The sequence below is a fragment of the Delphinapterus leucas genome, chromosome 4, assembly GCF_059928025.1.
Source record: "Delphinapterus leucas isolate spDelLeu-1000000601 "Yukka" chromosome 4, BTC_Dleu_Yukka2, whole genome shotgun sequence".
Lineage (NCBI taxonomy): Eukaryota > Metazoa > Chordata > Mammalia > Artiodactyla > Monodontidae > Delphinapterus > Delphinapterus leucas.
In genome coordinates this window covers 60,110,744-60,130,177 of record NC_143132.1, presented here as the reverse complement: position 1 = coordinate 60,130,177, position 19,434 = coordinate 60,110,744, and the positions used below count along the sequence as shown (strand labels likewise).

At 41.3% G+C, this 19,434-nt stretch overlaps 1 protein-coding gene across 4 annotated transcripts in view; it reads left to right on the top strand.

Annotated features, from left to right (window-relative positions):
- The window catches only part of USF3 (upstream transcription factor family member 3), a 48,167-nt gene extending 34,779 nt beyond the window's left edge, over window positions 1-13,388 (top strand). For all 4 annotated transcript variants that reach the window (XM_022553387.2, XM_022553326.2, XM_089910546.1 and 1 more), the window contains one exon: window positions 988-13,388. In XM_022553387.2, the coding sequence (XP_022409095.2) occupies window positions 988-7,418 (6,431 nt within the window). In that variant the 3' untranslated portion in view covers window positions 7,419-13,388. The remainder of the gene's footprint in view (window positions 1-987) is intronic.
- Window positions 13,389-19,434: the final 6,046 nt, after the last annotated feature.

Below are 19,434 nucleotides of genomic sequence, written 5' to 3'. Positions count from 1 at the left end.
CTTTCTTCTGTGGCTCTTTCTTTAAATAGCTGAGAAAAACAGTCTGATAGTCTCAGCTCCTCCTTGTTGGAACAGAACTTGTTACTTCAGGCTACCTCATAAGGTACTGGCCTTGAGGATCGGCTGCCTTTGGCGGAGGGAATGGGGGAGAATACCTACTATGGCACGGCAGGTGGGGATGTACAGGGTCACAGAGCATACATACCAACAGCCAAGGCTGACCCTTAGTATCCGTGGTTGAGGCTGTCTCCTTTAAAACAGTGTAGGGCATCACGGACATCTTCGTTACTCACTAGCATACACACATTGGCCCTACCAAGGAAAAAGCAAGTTTCACTGGTGGTGCTTTCTTCAGCACTCTCCCGTCTTACTTCTTACATGTTCTGCTTGGTCTCTGTCGTTTCAAAGGGTAAAATAGAACCAGTTTAAAGCCATTTATAAAAGAGACTGTCGGGAGTTCCCTGGTGGCCTAGTGGTTAGGGTTCTGGGCTTTCACTGCCGTGGTCCCAGGTTAAGTCCCTTGTTGGGGAACTGAGATCCTGAAAGCCATGCAGAGGGGCCAAAAAAAAAAAAAAAAAAACTCTCTGTTACCGCCATAAAGTAATGTTAGTTATTGCAACATTTAAATGCTATTATATTGATATTCAGTGTTATTTTCCTAGCATGTTACCATGACATCAGTATGCCTTTCCTTGCTGCCCTATTTTGAATTTTGGAATTTTGAGATTTCTACATTATGAGTAATTTCTGACCTTTGAATTGTTGACCTTTAAAGATACATACTTTTCAAAGGATTAGGATAGAGATTTGAGGTACCATTCTAAAAAGAAGAAAGAACTTATATTAGAAAAGAGCTGAAGATTCTCAATTGAGGTATTTAGAATGCTAAAATTAGTATTCAGTAGTTTAGTATACAGCTGTTTCTTAAATTATTATAAATATTGACACTTAGAGGTAATTTTTTCATTTTTGTTTTTGATATTGTAGCTGAAGAAATTAAAAAGCTACGTAAACAACTGGAAGAAATTCAAAAAGAAAATGGCCGATATATTGAATTACTAAAAGCAAATGACATATGTTTATATGACGACCCCACAATCCACTGGAAAGGAAATCTTAAAAACTCAAAGGTCTCTGTTGTTATTCCCAGTGACCAGGTTCAAAAGAATATCATTGTTTATTCCAGCGGGAGTCAGCCTGGTGGAAATAGCCAGGGAACAGCTGTTCAGGGGATAACCTTTAACGTTGGTCATAATTTACAGAAGCAAACTGCCAATGTGGTGCCAGTACAGAGGACTTGCAATCTTGTGACTCCTGTGTCTATTTCTGGAGTTTACCCTTCTGAAAACAAGCCATGGCATCAGACCACGGTTTCTGCATTGGCTGCCAACCAGCCTGTTCCTCTTTGTCTTCCTGCTACCATTTCTGCTCAAAATATTCTTGAGGTTTCCACCTCCGAAAGCGAGTCGAGTGTACTTGGTGCCAGCAGTGGCTCACTGATGACTGTCCCTGTCGGGCCTGTACCACCCCAGCATCATTCATTGCACACATGTCTAAAGGATCAAAATTCTTCTGAAAATAAGAATGAGCAAGAGAGCCCCAAATTATTGAAGAAAACAGTCCCTTGTGCCACAAGCGTCTCCTCCAGCTGCTCAGCAACTGCCACTAAAGGACACCAAGGAAGCAAGTCCTGCCTGAGCATACAGGAGTGCAGAAGTGACTTTCAAACCACCTTTGTTGTTTCCGTTGCCACGACAGTCTGCTCCCAGCCTCCAAGATCTGCAGGTGATTCTTGTCCTGCGAGCATTAGCAAGGGTGCAGACTTGACAAGTGTTACTGCGGTGGTGGCCCCATCTGCCCCTGGAGGAGGGGAGACCACCACCCCTGTGAGCACCCTTTCTGCAAACCCTGTGGACAGTGGTTGGACTCTTTCTTGTTCTTTGCCTTCTTCAGCTGTTAGTGCTTCAGATTTGAAAAACATTAATAGCCTTACCCGAATTTCCTCAGCTGGAAACACGCAGACGACGTGGACTACTTTGCAACTGGCGGGAAACACTATTCAGCCCTTAAGCCAGACACCATCTTCTGCTGTGACTCCGGTATTAAATGAGTCTGGTACTAGCCCCACCACGGCCAACCACAGTAGATGTGTGGCTACAGGCGTCAACTTGAATAATTCCTTTCCAGCAGATGGGCAGCCAGTTGAGCAAGTAGTTGTAACCTTGCCTTCTTGTCCATCTTTACCTATGCAGTCACTGATTGCCCAGCCACAAGTTAAATCTCAGCCTCCAAAAAGTATCCTTCCACTGAATTCAGCAATGCAAGTGATTCAGATGGCTCAGCCAGTTGGGTCGGCTGTTAACGCAGCTCCTGCTAATCAAAACGTTATCATTCTTCAGCCACCCAGCACCACCCCGTGCCCAGCAATGATGAGGGCAGAGGTTCCCAACCAAACAGTAGGTCAACAGATAGTAATCATACAGGCAGCTAATCAGAACCCTTTGCCGCTCCTCTCCGCTCCACCTCCTGGTTCTGTTCGACTCCCTGTCAATGGAGCCAGTGCTGTCATAGGGTCTAACAATTCAGTGCAAAATGTTTCGACCCCACAGAGTTTTGGAGGAAAGCACCTTGTCCACATATTACCAAGACCTTCATCTTTATCAGCGTCTAATTCAACACAAACTTTTTCTGTAACCATGTCAAACCAACAACAGCCTCAAACGATTTCTTTAAATGGACAGCTCTTTGCTTTGCAGCCTGTGATGTCTTCATCAGGAACTACAAGTCAAACCCCTATGCAAATTATTCAACCCACCACCAGCGAAGATCCAAATACCAATGTTGCCCTGAATACATTTGGCGCTTTGGCCAGCCTCAATCAAAGCATATCGCAGATGGCTGGGCAAAGCTGTGTACAACTGTCTGTTAGCCAGCCTGCCAATCCTCAAACTGCTGCAAATAGTCAAACCACCCCAGCTAACTGTGTTTCATTAACAACAGCTGTAGCGTCTCCCATGACAACGGAGAATTCAGCCACACTACCCAGTACGTATAATCTAGTGACTACTCCCTCAATGAACACTGTAGCTTGTTTGCCTAACATGAAGCCCAAAAGGCTGAATAAGAAGCCGAGTGTCAAGAAACACGTAGCCACTAATAAGTCAGCCTGCACCCTGAATCCAGCCAGAGATGTGGGTAAGTTAGACTGCCCCAGCACCGAAGGCTCCACAGAGCCATCGTGTAATGATGGACTTCTGGACAGCCTCCCTGGTGTGTTACCGTCGGTCACTATGTCCCAGGTAAATAGTGTGAGTGTTTCTGGCTCACATTCTTTGGATATTCTGAATTCTGAATCAGTGATACCTGAGTCCATACCCAAATCTAAGTCAGCAGAAGAGTCTAGCTCATCCTCCCAAGAATCTGTAACAAGTGAACATTTTACAATGGCCCCAGCAAAATCCAAAGATTCTCTCCCCGTTTTCCAACGAGAGACATCTCAGGATAAGCCACCAACTAGTTTGGCATTGCCAGATGCTGCCAAATCCTGCACTTCAGCCAACGTGTTGATTTCGTCTGCGAATGATCCCCACGTTTTGGTTTCTCAGGTTTCTGATTTGTCATCTGCCACGAGCACTGCAAGTACTGACTGTGTTTCTGAGGTAGAAGTCATTGCGGAACCTTGCAGGGCTGAGCAAGATTCATCGGCTACAGTGCAAACCACAGGTCTCTTAAAGGGGCAGGGTTTAACTGCACTGCTATCTGGTCTTGCTAAAGAAAAAGACCCTCAGAAATCACCTCTTTCAGTCCAGGTGGACCATCCTGACTTTTCTTCGGAAAATTCTAAAATAGTCCATTCAAGTGTTGATTTACATCCCAAACAGGAGCTATTACTGATGAGCAGTGATGACAGAGATCCAGGACAGCATCATTCCTGCATCTCTGATCAGGAGGTTATTAATGGTTCTTTGCTCACCAGTAGGCAGGCTGACTCCCCCATGTCAACCAGCTCTGGCAGTAGCCGTAGTTTCTCAGTTGCATCCATGCTTCCTGAAACAACTAGAGAGGATGTCACCAGCAGTGCAACGACTAATACATGTGACAGCTGTACCTTTGTAGAGCAAACTGATATAGTTGCTCTTGCAGCAAGAGCTATTTTTGACCAGGAGAACCTTGAGAAGGGAAGAGCTGGCGCCCAGGCTGATATAAGGGAAGTTCCTTCAAAGCCTTCTGAAGCATCCTCTTTAGAGGGAGACCAGCCTTTCAAAACCCAGATATCTAAAGAGAATGGCCCAGGACAGGCAGAAGCAACACCAAATGAATTTAATTCTCAGGATTCAATTGAAGCAAGTGTGGGTCGGCCCCTTGAAAAACCAAGTTGTTCTATAGGGATGAAAACATCAAATGCCTCTTTACAGGTTTCGACTTCTCAGCCACCAAGCATCACCAGTTTAAGTGTGAATAATCTTATCCATCAGAGCAGCATCAGCCATCCTCTGGTCAGCTGCGCTGGTTTATCCCAAACTTCAGAGCAAACAGCTGTTCCTGCAACGGTTAATCTGACAGTTTCATCTAGCTCCTATGGCAGTCAGCCTCCTGGCCCATCTCTGATGACCGAATACTCCCAAGAACAGCTCAGTACTATGGCTGGTACCATACCAAATCCACAGATTCAAGAGCCACTCTTAAAGCCAAGTCATGAAAGCCGTAAAAACTCTGCTAAGCGTGCTGTCCAAGATGACCTTTTACTGTCTTCAGCTAAACGTCAAAAGCATTGTCAGCCGGCTCCCCTCCGGCTGGAAGGTCTGTCCCTGATGAGCCGAACTCCAGACAGCATTTCTGATCAAACTCAAATGATGGTTAGTCAGATCCCTCCCAACTCGTCAAACTCAGTTGTGCCTATTAGCAACCCAGCACATGGAGACGGCCTTACGCGGTTATTCCCACCTGGTAACAACTTTGCGGCCCCTGCGTTGAGGCAAACTGAGGTTCAGTGCACTTCGCAGCCTTCCGTGGCTGAGCAGCAGCAAACGCAGGCCAGCCAACATCTGCAGGCCCTGCAGCAGCATGTGCCACCTCAAGGGGTGCCTCACCTGCACAGCAACCATGTCTACTTGAAGCAGCAGCAGCAGCAGGCGGGGCAGTTAAGAGAGAGGCATCACTTATATCAACTGCAGCATCACGCACCTCACGCGGAGAGCTCTGTCCACTCTCAGCCCCACGTCCACCAACAGAGGACCCTGCAACAGGAAGTCCAGATGCAGAAAAAGAGGACTCTTGTTCAGGGCACTCAGGCCTCTCAGCTTTCTCTACAACCCAAGCACCATGGCACTGACCAATCCCGACCCAAGAGTGGTCAGCCACACCCCCACCATCAGCAGATGCAGCAACAGATGCAGCAACACTTTGGAAGCTCCCAGCCGGAGAAGAGTCGTGAAAATCCTTCCACGAGCCGCAGTCACCATAACCATCTCAGTCAAGACATCATGCACCAGCAGGAGGTGGGAAGCCGGCAGCAAGGTGCGGGGCTTTCTTCTGAACACGTATCTGGGCATAATCCAATGCAGAGGCTTCTGACATCAAGAGGCATAGAGCAGCAAATGGTGTCCCAACCGAGTATCGTGACGAGACCTTCAGACATGACTTGTACTCCACACAGGCCAGAGAGAAATAGAGTTTCAAGTTACTCTGCGGAGGCACTCATTGGAAAGACATCTTCCAATTCAGAGCAGAGAATGGGTATATCGATTCAGGGTTCCAGAATTTCAGATCAGCTTGAAATGAGAAGCTACCTTGATGTTCCCAGAAATAAGAGTTTGGCCATTCATAATATGCAGGGTCGTGTGGACCATACTGTTACCTCAGATATCCGCCTTTCCGACTGTCAGACATTTAAGCCCAGCGGAGCCAGTCAGCAGCCCCAGAGTAATTTTGAAGTACAGTCTTCAAGAAATAATGAAATAGGTAACCCTGTGTCATCCTTGAGGAGTATGCAGTCCCAGGCTTTTCGAATTAGTCAAAACCCTGGTCCACCACCAATTGACCGCCAAAAGAGATTACCTTACCCACCAGTTCAGAGCATCCCAACAGGAAATGCTGTCCCACCAAGGGACAGTGAAAATACATGTCACCAAAGTTTCATGCAGAGTTTACTTGCCCCTCACCTGGGTGATCAGGTCATTGGGAGCCAGAGATCACTGCCAGAGCATCAGAGGAATACACAGTGTGGTCCCTCCTCTGCAATCGAATATAATTGTCCCCCAACTCATGAGAGTGTCCATATTAGAAGAGAGAGTGAGAGTCAGAATAGGGAGAGCTGTGACATGTCCCTGGGTGCAGTTAACACCAGGAACAGCACTTTGAATGTTCCGTTTTCGAGTTCTTCTTCCTCAGGAGATATTCAAGGTCGAAACACAAGTCCCAACGTTTCTGTACAGAAGTCCAATCCCATGAGGATTACTGACAGTCACGGGACCAAGGGCCACATGAACCCTCCAGTCACAACCAACATGCATGGGGTTGCAAGGCCAGGTTTGCTGCATCCGTCTGTGTCTCACGGAAATGCTGACCAAGGGCCTCCTGTACGTCAAACTAGTTCTTCAGTTCCCCAGCGATCAAGGCATCCCTTGCAAGACAGCAGCGGTTCCAAAATTCGTCAACCTGAAAGGAATCGCTCTGGAAACCAAAGACACAGTAATGTCTTTGATCCAAGTCTTCCCCATCTTCCTCTGTCTACTAGTGGCAGTATGATTCTCGGTCGCCAACAACCCACTACAGAAAAGAGAGGAAGTATTGTTCGTTTCATGCCTGATGGCCCACAAGTACCTAATGATAATTCAGCGCCTGACCAGCATACCCTATCACAAAATTTTGGTTTTCCGTTTATTCCTGAGGGTGGCATGAATCCACCAATAAATGCTAATACTTCTTTCATTCCACAGGTTACTCAGCCTAGTGCCACTCGAACTCCAGCCCTCATCCCTGTAGATCCCCAAAATACTCTCCCCTCCTTCTATCCCCCGTACTCTCCTGCTCATCCTACACTGTCCAATGATATTTCAATCCCCTATTTTTCTAATCAAATGTTCTCGAATCCTAGCACAGAGAAGGTAAACAGTGGAAGTTTGAATAACCGATTTGGATCAATTTTATCTCCTCCCAGACCTGTTGGTTTTGCTCAACCAAGTTTTCCTCTTCTCCCTGACATGCCTCCAATGCACATGACCAACTCTCACTTATCCAATTTTAATATGACATCTTTGTTTCCAGAAATAGCTACAGCTCTCCCTGACGGCTCAGCAATGTCACCTTTGCTTACGATAGCAAACTCCTCTGCCTCGGACTCTTCCAAGCAGTCCTCAAACAGACCTGCCCACAACATAAGCCATATTTTAGGTCATGATTGCAGTTCAGCTGTTTAAATACTGACTGACTATACATAAATGTAATGGGTGAGATTACAAATGTATTTGTGTGTGTATTCACACATGTGCACAGGAAGAGAGAGAGTGTGTGAGTGTATCTCCTTGTGTTTGTATAATCAATTGTCAGTTATCTTCTGAATGTAGGGAAGCCGTGTCAGAGATGAGGCAAATACTGGGTCGTCGAAAACAAATTATCTTTCATTTTTAACTGCATGGTGTACTTTTTAAATTTTCCAAGCAGATTTACATTTTCAAGTTTGATCTGTAATCTGACATTCCCTAGATATTAATCGGCTGGAAGTTGAGGGAGATCATCTTGGTGTGTCCTGGGTGGTAGGAAGGAACCTAGATTTTTAAACTTGATTGTTGATAATTTGTAAAATAGTTGAGCTGATTGAGTTGCTTTCCAAAAATACAGACAGTTCGATATAACACAATGGCTCATAACCAAGTACGGGCCAGTGTCAGCATCTAGAACAGTTTCTTACCCATGGCAGGTGTTGAATTAATGTAGAATGAATGTCCATGATTCAAGTCAAGCAGTTAGCAAATAAATGAGTTGTTTAATCAACCTGTGTTCCCAAGGTTTGGTTTAGGTAGAGGCTTCTTTCTTAATTATAACAATTCATAAATTATCTGAATGTCATGTCTTGTTCTCCAAATTAGGGAGCCATGTTATCCTTTAATGTGCCAAGATCCTGTAAAAGCAAAGGTCTTCCTTAAACAAGTAGCCTTAAAAGTGGAAAGCTAAAAAGCAAAGTACATAGATGTTCTCCATTTTGTACTTGCATTTTGCATCAGGCCATAAGGATAAAAGCAGTTGTATTGTGGAGTTTTGCATGTGTTCAGTTAAAGATTGTTTGATCCATTGAGTTTTGTTGTAGAATTCTCTCCTATTTATTTGATCTTGAAATAAGTTCTTTTATATTTGTTTAATCATTAGGGACTGATCAGTAAATAGCGCGTTTGGAATCTACACAGTTATTTGAGCCTTACTTTTAAAATATTTCTGAACAGAGTCTTAAGCTCTGTCAGTATTTTCATTACTGATATTTATATTTAAAATATGGCATTGTATATTGCATTATTACCCTTCATAGTAGAATTACAATGAGAAGATGAATTTGTTCATTATTTTTCCTGATGGTAGATGTGAAATGGTGCTTCAAAACATTGTCTTTGCATATGTCCATGTGTGTGAGCGTGTGTATACTCGGACATAGATTTTAAAGTATAAACTGGCTCTTTAAAAATAGGCCTGCCATCTGAAAATGAGGAATTGGGACCTGAGACCTGCTGAAGTGTAGAAGAACTTGACGTAGCGTTTTTTTAAAAGCCCCGCTGAAGTTAATAATGAATTTTAAAAATATATTCAAAATTCATGAATTGAATTTTGAAAATTTAATTAAAAATTAAGAAAACATATGTACTCACATTCTCAAGCCCATTAATTTTTGTTGTTGTTATAGTCTGCCAAAAATGGGATGGAGTGGGAGATATAAACTGTTCTGTCTACTCTGTTAGCAAAGTGAACCCACGGACCAGAATTTTGTGTTTTTTTCCTTAAAAAAAACCTCCTAAGGCTTGGTTAGAGCAGTTAACTCCAGTGAATACCTCTATTAAAGACTCAGCAAAAGGGTCATCTGTGCCTCTTCAACTGTTCTCACCAAATTTTCCCGTCTCTTCCCGCTGCCAGCTGAGGCAGCCTCCTGGGGGCAAAAAAATAAGAAAAATGTATTTTCTCCCTTCAAAACGCTCACGGGGAGGAATAGGAGAGCATCGTGAATTAGTTACTTAAACAAGACAGCAGATAAACACAGTAGTCAATTGAGAAAAAACATGTGAGGTTTATAACTTTAAAAAAAAACTAACTGGGGCTTCCCTGGTGGCGCAGTGGCTGAGGGTCCACCTGCCGATGCAGGGGACGCGGGTTCGTGCCCTGGTCCGGGAGGATCCCACGTGCCGTGGAGCGGCTGGGCCCGTGAGCCATGGCCGCTGAGCCTGCGCGTCCGGAGCCTGTGCTCAACAACGGGAGAGGCCACAACAGTGAGAGGCCCGCGTACCGCAAAAAAAAAAAAAACTAACTGAGTTTTAAGCTTTAACATTCAAGTTTTTCTTTGTTCTTGAAAGGTCCAGTCTGCTAATTGCAAGGACTGGTTTCAATGTGTTCAGCTATTCATTCTCCCTCCCTCCCTTCCTCCCTCTCTCTTTCTCACCTTGTGTTTGTCTATCTGTCTCCCCCTCCTCCTCCTGTACCCGCCAACACACACACAGTGGCTGTTGAGTTCTGAAGAACTGGGGACTGTTAGAATTGGAACTAAGGTAACAGGCTAAGAAGAAGCTCGATTTGAACATTCAGTGGAAAGGCCCCAAGCCTGGTACTTGCAGATATTTCTCTGTTGCCTCGATTGTATTTTTCTGCTCAGCTCTGTTCAGAGGTAGCATTTACATTCCTCAGAGCTTTCATTCCAGGAATATAACACTTTGATCCCGAAAGAGTCTCTGCCCCCTAAGTAAGGCTTATTTGACCATTGGAGGAAAGATATGACCATCTGCAAATAATTTGGCTCCTGCTTACATGTAGCTCTAATTATCTTACAGACATGTATGTATGTAAGAGATCATTTTATACACAAACTCAATTCTGAAAGTGTTTAGAGCACAGTAATCTTACTTGATTTATAAGCATGAGTATATGAGATTTTTTTTTTTTTTTCAGTACGCGGGCCTCTCACTGTTGTGACCTCTCCCATTGCGGAGCACAGGCTCCGGACGCGGAGGCTCAGCGGCCATGGCTCACGGGCCTAGGCGCTCCGGGGCACGTGGGATCCTCCCAGACCGGGGCACGAACCCGTGTCCGCTGCGTCAGCAGGCGAACTCTCAACCACTGCGCCACCAGGGAAGCCCGAGTATATGAGATTTACCAGCAGTATTAAGTATTTGATAATTAGAGCTACATGATTTGGGGGAGGAAATTTATTATTTAATATCTAACGAGCTCTGGATATAATTTTCGGCAAAGGAATGGCAGAGAACATAGTCAATTTTTGTTATAGTAAATTTAATGTTATTCATGGCCTGCTAATATATGTCTATAGAATGTAAAACCATTTCCACAGATAAATTTGTAATTTCTAGAAATACACTAACTTAGGTAGGAGTCATAAGTGAGAGTCATTGATTAAATTGTTTCTCTCTCTTGTAGTGTTATTGATCACATAGAATCAGTTTCAGAAAGTGGTTGATTCCTCTAGACATTTTACACAGCAACTTCTGATGAGGTGAAAATTTTCAGATTTCTCATCATGTGAAAACTTCTAATGTGTCAATCATGGATAAAAGAAATCAACTTTGATGTCATTTCTTTTTTTTTTTTTTTTTGGTACATACAGATTGTTTCGGGGTGTTTTATACTGCTCCAGGAAGTTTATTTTTATTTTAAGACCTTTGGGGTGTACTAGAGATGGCACCCTTTTTCTAAGTAAGGAATGCAAATTGCAGAGTGATCATGCTTTATAAAATGTAATGTATCAGAACTTTGGGAAGAGAAGAACGAGGAAGGAATGTTCTTTTTCAGTGATTTTCAGTCACATATCAGGGTGAACTGCAATGAGGATCAACTTTTAAAAATCAGGCTTCTTAATATACAAAATTATTTAAACATTTTAAAGATAATTCATTTGCCTTGTTCTTGCCTTCTAACATTGGCCATTTCATGGAGAGGCTAAGATTTATACTCCAAAAAAATGTAGAAGTACATTTTAATGGGAGTGAAGTTTTTAAAATTTGAGAAAGGGTAAAGACTCACTAATATGCATCTTCTTAGCTCTATCCTTCCTTTGATACATGAGTACTTAGGCTCTTATTTTCTTCCGTCTGCTCCATGTCAAACAGGTGGCAGGGAATCTGGTCATTTCCTTAGAAGGATGATTACTCCTCTGCCTTGAAACATTTATTGAGTCCAGTGTCTATTGGTTCGGTGTGTGATAGGGACTCATACTTCCAAATCAGTGATTCCCAAATGCCTGCCTTTGGAAACCATTATATCTCCTATTCTATTAAGGGGCAACAAGAATTTCTCAAAACAAAAGTAGTTCACGAGCGACTGAAAATGTTTAATGTGCCATATAGTTCTGTCCCTTGTTTGGGAGAGTTTTTTTTGTTTCCCCCCATGGAGGAGTAAAGAAAGGGCAAATGTGGTAACAAAATCAGACGGCTTTGGGTTGATATCCTTCGGAACCTGGAAGTTGTTGTTCTGATTCTGTTGTCTCTCTAAATCTGCCTTTGCCCAGAGATAATGACCTATGGCTGTGTATTTCCAGAAGGCAATAATAAATGATGATTTTATGATACCTTTATGCAAATTAATGGCCAGAAATTAGTTTCTTCTCCGATACCTTTTTGGCTGAAGGATACCATTTCTCCTTCCTCCAGAGTTCAACAGAAAAGGGTCCTTTTTTTACTTAACAATATCCTCCCTGCATTCTACACTTCCTGTGTGAACCTAAGAGTGTTTCTACTAGGGTCTGTGGGGGACATAAGGTTCAGGTTGAGGCCATCCAGGTGTTCTGGGAAGAAGTGTTGAGGAACTTCTTGGACACAGAGCTTCTAGTTGTGCCCACATGCCACTACCCTGAGACTGCACTTTACCTGCAACTGTGCCTCTGGTCCTAGGACCAGCCATTGGAACATACTGCTCACTCACTCCTCTGTTACAGCAAAGGACCGGCCGGGATGGTCCATGCTGTGTAATCAAACACCTAGACGACAAGTACAGCTGATGTTTCTCACTGTTGCCTTATCATTCTCTGAGCCATCTTTAAAGCCGATCTTGTAAAACACTTAGTAGTTAGATGCAAGACTTCTTTTAAACTCAGAGCTTGTATGTGGTGGCCATTCATTCTTCTTTCTAGATTTGCACAAACCCTGTCAACTGTAATCATTTTCTGGCGCATGCCTGTGTTCAGATGCTTCATAAACATGAGCCAACCTGGGTTGAAAATATTGGGGATAGTATCCAAATTGGTGTTATTTTGAATGACCGCATAACCTGTCACTAGGGATCTCATGAGACATAGAAGACAACTCTTCATTTGTCAACACTTTTTTGAAGAGATGATTAATTTTTTTCCCTCAGTTGTGTGTACAGCTATACACCATACTATGTCATAGGAACTTAAAGTTTACTCCATGTCAGTCCCCTCTTCACTTTTCTGGACCTCTATTCCTCCATCCCCTAAGTCTTAAAACCGTTTTTCATCTGTGAGGCACTGGACGTGACTATATTGGTAACTTTTAGGGGGAGTTGAACTGTTGATCTTCCAGGAAGAAAGGGACCAGACAGTGTTGCTTAAAATGCTGCAGTTGTGTTACTGTGAAGAAAAGATTTGCTTCCACTTTCAACAGGAGATTTTATATATATATATATATATATATATACACACACACACACACACACACATATATATTCATTTCAGTAAAAGTGGGTGGAAAAATCTGAGAACATAGTTACCTTCACAAATTATTTATAGATACACTGGGTGAGAAGCTTACTGTAGGGCAGTCACCAGAAAAAAATCTAACTGTAGTGTTTTCAGTAGTGTATGTAATATTTGTAACTATTCTCACGCCAGCAATATCTGCTGTGCACTGTGTCCTATTACTGTAAATTACCTGGTTTATAATCCTAATGGGAACTAATTTGTTTTGTAATAGAATCCAGAGCAGATATGTATAATATGGTCAGGATTGTCCTACAGTTGTAAATAAGAATAGGTCCTGTTTATTTTGACATCTTTTTACAAATGCATTGTATTAGGGTGTGAATATTCTGAACCATGCTCTTGTTTAAAGTTTTGAAATTTTTATTGGTAAATGTAACATTTTAATGGTTGTAATAATTATTTGTATAGATATGAATATAGTATTTTATTTAAGAAAATAAACTTTGCATTTTTGCATTGTGAATTCTGCCTTTTCTCATCATTGCCCGTGTGCCGCTTCAAACCTGGCATTAAAATGATTCGTCTTACATACTGAAGGTTCATGTTCCGGTAATCTTTAAATTTTGCCAAAATGTCTGAAAATGATACCATGACACATTTCCCATGGGGTTGTGTTTCTGATCAACGAGTCAATCTCAGATAAATCATAATTATGATCAGCGCTATATTTTTGGAGTAAACTGTACACCTCTATATTTATTGTAAAAAGTAGAATTTCAGATCCGGAGAGAATTGATAGATGATTCAATTTAAACTCTCCTCCTTGTGTATTTGTAGTGGCAGAAACTGAAGCACAAAACTTTGGGACAAGAATTAGGTCTTTCATTACAACTACCCACACCAACTTGTCACATCTCACAAGCATGAAGTTTGAGGGGAAAAAATAGGTTGCCGAGGATCTTGTGCGGTATAAAGCTATGTAAAGTTTAAACACCTTTAAATCAAACAATTTATTCTTTGGGGATAGCCTACAGATGTGGGAAAAATTACAAATTGAGGGGAAATTCCCCGGCAGTCCAGTGGTTAGGACTCTGCACTTTCACTGCTGAGGGCCTAGGTTTGATCCCTGGTCAGAGAACTAAGATTCCACAAGCCACATGGTGTGGCCAAAAAACAAACTACAAAAATTATAAATTGAGGAAATGAGAAACCCAAAATTCAGGATAATGGATACTTCTTAGGAAAGGAGGGAGGGAGCAGGTATCAAGAGAGGTACTTCAAAAACACTGGTAGGGGACTTCCCTGATGGCACAGTGGTTAAGAATCCGCCTGCCAATACAAGGGACACAGGTTCAAGCCCTGGTCAGGGGAGATCCCACAGGCCGCGGAGCAACTAAGCCCGTGCACCACAACTACTGAGCCCACGCTCTAGAGCCTGCAAGCCACAACTACCGAGCCCACGTGCTGCAACTACTGAAGACCGCGCGCCTAGAGCCCGTGCTCCACAACAAGAGACGCCATTATAATGAGAAGCCCGTGCACCGCAACGAAGAGTAGCCCCTGCTCGCTGCAACTAGAGAAAGCCCGCACACAGCAACGAAGACCCAATGCAGCCAAAAATAAATAAATAAATTTATACAAAAAAACCCCCAAAACATTGGTAGGTTCTATTGAATCTGAGAGCAGATGCTCAGGTGTTCATCTCACTTACACCTGACATTTTTGTCTTATGAATGAGTAAAACATGTCCTAATATTAAAACAGGTAAAATGAGGACTTTAGAGAGCATTTATTTCACATGTTCTCCAGGAAATTAGTGCTCACTATATTTTCCTGGTCTAGCTTTTTGCGAGTTCAGGTTAAAGCTCAGTATTCTATCAAGGGTTTAGTGTTCTTTCTGCTATTGCCCACTGCCTCTCATATGATAACAGATGTATCATATATTTTGGTTATACAAGGAACCCTAATATGCTGTAAAGTGCATACAACCTATAATAGTGCAACCACTGTGCATAGATTCAATATCCCTAAAATGAATGTGCAAGTTATAACAGCCATATATTTAACGTTTCGTTAGCTTTCCAGTTTAGTTAGATGTTTGAGGGAAAGTGATTTTAGTAACTTATATCTCTTTAAAAAGCTATCCAGGGAATTTTCACTTTTGGATAGAATGTAATAGCTAGTGGCATGTTATCGATCCCACTGCACCACTAGAACAAAGAATAAATTAGAAAATTATGTTTAAAAAGATACTAAAACCCATCAAAATAAGAGGACAAAATTCCTCTGACTATATAAATAGATCTGAACAAAACAGAGAGAAAAGGCCTCCCTAGGTGAGGTGAGATCTCTGGCCTTTCTATTTATCCCCTGGGGACATTGGATGAGTATGGGTTGAAAAGGCAGAGTGAAAGCTCCCACAGTTTTATGAAGCTTGGGAGACAAATTCCTGCTAGATGAAGCAGTCTCACCTTCAAGACACTGAAAACCAGAAGCGAACTGCCTCTAACTACAGCTGCATCCCCGTTCTCACCCAGCTCAACTCTCTAACAGAGGAAAAATGTGATTCCCTTCTGGTGAAAAATAACACAACTTCAATCTTTGCTGTTCGTTTATGTACAATATCCAGGAAATATATACAATGTCCAGAAAAATGTAACCGATAAAAAGAAGAAAAGGCAGACATATGATAGAGAAAATCAGCAAACCCAAAAGTTGATCTTGGGAAAAGATTAAAAAGAAAACAAAAGAGCTCCTAAGAAAGACTGATCAGGGAAAAAAAGAAAATATAAATTACCAATAAAATGAATAGAAAAGGGGACTTCACAAAAGATCATACAAAAATTAAAATCATAAAAAGATCACTTACAACATTATGCCAATATTATTGACAACTGAGATGAAACGGACAAAATTCTTGAAAAATATGATTTACCAAAAGGAACACAAGAAGAAATAGAAAATCTTTATACCTCTATACCTGCTGGCCAAATTGAATCTATAATTAAAAACCTTCCTACTAGGTATTATATAATTCCATTTCTATGAAATGTTCAGTATAGGCAGATCTAAAGAAACAGAAAGTGGATTTGTGGTTACCTAGGGTTGGGGAGTTCGGGAGAAAGTGAGAGGTGGCTGATTGTGTGTGGGGTTTTTGATGGGGGGATGATGAAAATGTTCTAAAATTGATTGTGGTGAGGGCTGTACAGCTCTGTGAATACACTAAAAACTGTTGAATTGTACACTTTAAATGAGGGGATTCTATGGTATGTGAATTATATCTCAATAGCTGTTTTGATTTTTTTAAAGGTCTTCCCACAAAAAACCCTCAAGCCCAAGAGATCTAAGTGGGGAATTCCTCTAAATGTTAAAGGAAGAAGTGATACCAATCTACCCAAACTCATGAGGAAGAGGGATCATTTTCAAACCTGTTTTAAGAAGTTAATATAACCTTGATACCAAATCTGTCACAACATTATAGTAAAAGAAAATTATAGCCCAATATCCCTAATAAACATAGTTGTGAAAATTCTTCTTTTTTTTCTTTTCTGGCTGCATCATGGCTTGCGGGCCAGAGTTCCCAGAGAGGGGTGGAACCCAGGCCCACACAGTGAAAGTGCAGAGTTCTAACCACCGGGCCCCCAGGGAATTCCCTGAAAATTCTAAACAAAATGTCAGCAAATCAGATCTAGAGATATAAGAAAAGAATAGTACATCGTGACCAAATGTGGTTTATTTCAGGAATGCAAAGCTGTTTTAACATTTTAAAATCAATTTATGCAGTTCATTGTATTGACAGAATAAAAGATAAAAAAAATATGGTAACTCAATTACCATATTTTTAAAATATGGTAACTTTTTAGTTGATGAAATTCAGCATCCATTTATGGTAAAAATTCTAAACAAAAGAGGAAGAGAAGGGAGCATTCTCAATCTGATAAAGCATTTCTGCCAAAAAGTCCCCAGTAAACAAAACTACAGCTAATATCATACTTAATAATTTCTCCCAAGTTGGGATCAAGACAAACATGATCAGTGGCAATTGCCACTGAAATCACTGCAGGGGTTTTTTTTTTTGGGGGGGGGTGTGGAAATTGACAACCAGATTCTTAAATTTATATAGTATTTAATATAATAATTATATAAATGTGAAAGTCCTAGAATAGTCTAGACTATCTTACAAATAAAGTTAGAAGACTTAAACTACCAGATTTCAAAACTACTCTAGTAGGGTAGATCTTAAATCCTCATCACAAGAAAAGAAATTTTTTGTAATTATGTATGGTAACAGATGTTAACTAGACTTGCGATGATGGCTTCACAATATATACAAATGTCAAATCATTCTGTTGTACACCTGAAACCAATATAATGTTATATGCAAATTATACATCAATAAAATTTTTTTTAAAATTACTATAAAGCTCCAATAATTAAAACAGTGTGATATTGGCACAAGGATGGACAGTAGACCAACGGAAGGGAACAGAAAATTCAGAAACAGATTAGACACATATAGTCAAATTGATTGATGATAAAGGTGCCAATTCCATTTCAGTGAGTAAAGGATGGTCTTTTCTGTAAATGGGCTGGAGCAAGTGGATATCAGTACGGAAGGGGAAGAAGCCCTAGACACCTGCTCGCCGCCACCACCTCACATGATAAACAAACATTAATTTGAGTCGGGTCAAAGACCTAAATGTAAAAGGTAAAACACTAAAGCTTCTAGAGTAGTGCTTCTTAAAATGTGATCTCCAGCCTCCCTGGGTTTCTCTGAGACCCTTTTAGGGAATCTGTGAGATCAAAATTACTTTTATGATAGAACCAAGATGTGACATGCCTATATACTGTGTCGACGTATGCACTGATGGTGCAAAAGCAATGGTGGGTAAAACTGCTAGTACTTTAGCACAAATCAAGGCAGTGGCACTGACTACTACGCTAGTAGTAATAGTCACTGTATTTTTTTTTTTTTTTTTTTCGGTACGCGGGCCTCTCACTGTTGTGGCCTCTCCCGTTGCGGAGCACAGGCTCCGGACGCGCAGGCTCAGCGGCCATGGCTCACGAGCCCAGCCGCTCCGCTGCATGTGGGATCTTCCCAGACCAGGGCACTGAACCCGTGTTCCCCGCATCGGCAGGCGGACTCTCAACCACTGCGCCACCAGGGAAGCCCATGTATTTTTAATCATCATAAAGTCATGGTAAAAAAAAAAAAAACCAAAACAACGTAGTTTAGAATCTCCTTGATGAAGCAACAGAAATTAACAATTTCATTCAATCTTAACTTTTGAGTATGCTTCCTTTTAATATCCTTTTTAAATATTGTGTGAGCACATGGGAAGCAAACATAAAGCACTTCTGCTGCAAGCCAGAGGATGGTGGTTTTCACAAGGAAAAGCACTGGTGTTAAATTACAGAATGAACTCCTGGTTCTCTTTATGGAATACTATTTTTAGCTGAGAGAATGACTAAAATCTATAGTTATTCAGACTTGGGTATTTGGCAGACATTTTCTCAAAAATGAATGAAATGTACATGCACTGTATCCACTACTGTGAGCTTGACAGGTTCCCATTAAGACCTCTCTGATGAGATCAGTAGTGATGTAAGTGAATAGGATATGTATACACATGTATATAATTAATAATTGTATAATTAAATTTGTAATATTTGAAAGGTTTGCACAATTCAGCGAGACAATATTTTCCAAGTGACTGAGGCATGCTGTTACAAAACCATGCGTGGGTAAGAAGATCCATTCAAATTGAAAGATAGACCAATGGATTTTAACATTACAAAACATGAAAAGTTCACTGATATGGTTTTGGATTCCACATTGCAACTAATTTTGGGAAAGTACCATGTGTTGAGTTTTGGTATAGTATCAAAGAGAATATCTACAGTTATCTAGAACGGCTGCTCCCTTTTCCAACTATGTATTTCTGTAGGGCTAGATTTTCTTCGTATGCTTCAAGCAAAACACACACTGCAGAAGAGTGAAGGCAGAAACCAATATGAGAATCTAACTACCCTCTATTAAGCCAGATATTAAATGGATTTACAAGAACGTGAAACACACTCTTCTCACAATTTTTTTTGCTTTGGAAAATATAGTTATTTTTCATGAAAGATGTTACAGTTGGCCCTCAGTATCCTCGGGTTCCATATCTGAGGTTTCAACCAATTGTGGATTGAAACTATTTGGGACAAAAATTCCAGAAAGTTCCAAAAAGCAAAACTTGAATTTGATGCATGCTGGGAACAATTTACATAGCATTTACATTGTACTGAGTATTATAAGTAATCTAGAGATGATTTAAAGTATCCAGGAGGATGTGCATATTTTATATGCAAACACTATGCCACTTTTATATAAGGGGCTTGAGTATCTGTGGATTTTGGTACAAGGGGGTCCTGAAACCAATTCCGCTCAGCTACCAGGGGAGGACTGTATTTGTGTTATGTAATGAGTTTATGATTATCTTTAAATGAATTAATAAAATTTGTAAACTTTCCATTTTTTATTTCTAATGTGGTAAATATTAACAGATATTAACTCACATAAACAT